Raw genomic sequence first — 2500 nt, forward strand, 5'->3', positions numbered from 1 at the left:
AACCTGCAGATACAGCATGATCAAAACACTCAAAATAAAAATAAAGCTTCACCTCAAATGTCATAGGACCATCTCCTCCACCACTCTGCGTGCTGATTGTCCATTTCATCCTGGACCAATGACAGGCAGCGCCTGGCCAGAGCCTGCTGCTCGCGGTCTTCTTGAACCATCAGCTCCCCGTACAGATACACGCCCATGGCCTGAACAAACACACAACATTGGGGTTTATTTTATGTAAGGTTTAGCTTCTCTGGTTGAATCAGAGTTAAAAAAGACAAGTGTTCAACAGCTGTGTGTGCGTACCTGGTCATGCACCAGAAAGTGTTCCACGTCTCTATAAGCCTGAGCGTGCACGTGTTTGACCACCAGCTCACACCAGCGATGTCGAACCTGGAAGCCAAAACAGAGGCAAAAATACACACACTGTTACAATTTAACAATGTTCATAAATCATTCTTTATTTGACGTTTTTTTTTAAGGAATGAGGCATTAAAAGATTAAAAATGCCATAAAATCGTACTTCAAGCGAGAGCTCCACATCCACATGGGCAACAGTAGTTGCCTAAACAAGCAATTACTAACACTTATAAACTGTTGGTAAAGTAAATTAATATAACACGAAGTGAAGAAATAAATGTCAGAACAGAAGGTTTAGACAGCAAATAAATATTAAACTCGTCTTTATACAGCAGTTGTTGAAAAAGACATGTCATCAGCTGCTTTTGGCCTGTACACTCACACATCTAATGCGCTGTGGTCTCCATCAGTGCCAGTAACAGAAGACAAACAGCTCATCTGACGAGCAGGGAGACAAAGCTGGAAGCTGCTCCGCTGACAATGAATAGATTCATCCAGAATCGCAGGATTAGCTGATATGAATTTTGTCTCCTCAGAAAGGAAGCATCTCAATCGAAAGGTTACATTTTAAGAAGGTTTTTTTTTCATTCTTCTGCTATGTGCATGTGTTTTTCCTGTTTTTGTGTATAGGTGTGTTTTTACTGTATGTGTGCATGTGTTTGAAAGCTAATGCCTGGCCTTTCTCCCAGAGGATCAATAGGAGCTCTGTTGCTGGGGTTACAGGAGAGATCAGAGGCTGGCTCTGTCCCTGCCTCTGCCATCATCCTTCATCATCCGCTGTGAGCGTGCACGTGTGCGCGGGCGAGGATACACAGAGCACGAGTGTGGGGATACACGGACAGAAGGATGATAAAAGAGACGGAAAAGCGATAAAAAAAATGTATATATCAAGAAGAAAGAATCTTTTAAAGACGATCGCTTAACTTTAAAATCTGACAGTTTCACTTGAATGGTTCTCCGCGGGTTTTTCCAATCTCCGCCATAACTCTTCTCAGGACACTCAGGATAATAAACTAGTTCTTTGGAGGGTACTCACTGACCAAAGCATGGGATTTGTGGTGACTGAGTCTATTTTAACAGCTCAAGCTTCAGGCTTTTCAAAAGCACTCGTACAGGTATTCTTCTCAAGGCTGTATTCAAGAAAGGAGTCAAGCTTTGTTTGTTGCACCGCCGCTCCACCTGTTTATGTAGTTTATGAGAATGGAGACTGAGCAATGCTCCATTTACTCCAACGGCCACATTTAAATCCTCACAGTACCTCTGCAGCCTACTACATAAACATGAGTTTAACTGGTCTCAGAAGGGCTTTCTAGATCCTCTTTCATCAAAATCTTAAATCTTGAGTTGTGGAAGATTGTAAAAACTCCAACGCAGACATGTCAAAAGGGAAAGGGTAACATGCTCTTTAAGCTCTGCCCACCTTGGAGCATGGATACGCGTGTGTGTTTGGATTCATGATTATGTACAATATGTGTGCCCTCTGGTGCCAGCCCTGCCCTCGTGGCCTGTTTACCCCCCGGCAGCTGTTCCCTGCACTGGGTTACATTCCTGGGGAGAGCCCTGGGGCAGAGCAGCTGCCTGGTGCACCTCTCCTTACCCCCCCCTTTTTAACTCTGCTTCCTCTGGCTGGGCCTCTCCTTCTCTGACAGCACATGCAATAACACGGTGACATTCCTTCATTTATTACTGCACCCCCCCCCCGGCCCTCCTTCACCCTCCTCAACCACCGCAAGCGCTTAGTCCGACGCACACTCGGATACAACAACTGACACTAACATACTCCCCGTGTGCTCGCACACACCGTGACAAACGAGCCCACATATCTCATAGAGTCAAATTCTAATAAACAGGACAGATGTGCAAACGCGTCTATGGAGTGGAGCGCGTCTATGCACTGTAGCCAGCTTCAGTGGGGGAAGTATACTGTCAGTATATTCACATCATCAGAACTAACTGGGATCAAAAGTTTTGAAACTAAAGAATATTATTTTCTTTTTTTATTCTTTCTGTCTAACAACCTGGGCTGCAAAAACACACCAACAATCATCATCACAACAAATGGTTGCCTAGGATTTCTTTTTTTTGTTGCCAAGGTAGAAATCAGATATCAATATAGATAGATTTATACTGGTATTGTATTGAA

General features: G+C 43.9%; 1 protein-coding gene across 2 annotated transcripts in view; it reads right to left on the reverse strand.

Moving 5' to 3' along the window:
- aopep (aminopeptidase O (putative)) overlaps positions 1 to 2500 on the reverse strand; it is an 83534-nt gene that overhangs the window by 10144 nt on the left and 70890 nt on the right. For both annotated transcript variants that reach the window (XM_065950070.1, XM_065950064.1), the window contains exons 15-16: positions 304 to 390; positions 53 to 200 (exon numbers count right to left, since the gene is read on the reverse strand). In XM_065950070.1, coding sequence (XP_065806142.1) covers positions 54 to 200; positions 304 to 390 — 234 coding nt within the window. In that variant the 3' untranslated portion in view covers position 53. The remainder of the gene's footprint in view (positions 1 to 52; positions 201 to 303; positions 391 to 2500) is intronic.

The sequence above is a fragment of the Labrus bergylta genome, chromosome 2, assembly GCF_963930695.1.
Source record: "Labrus bergylta chromosome 2, fLabBer1.1, whole genome shotgun sequence".
NCBI lineage: Eukaryota > Metazoa > Chordata > Actinopteri > Labriformes > Labridae > Labrus > Labrus bergylta.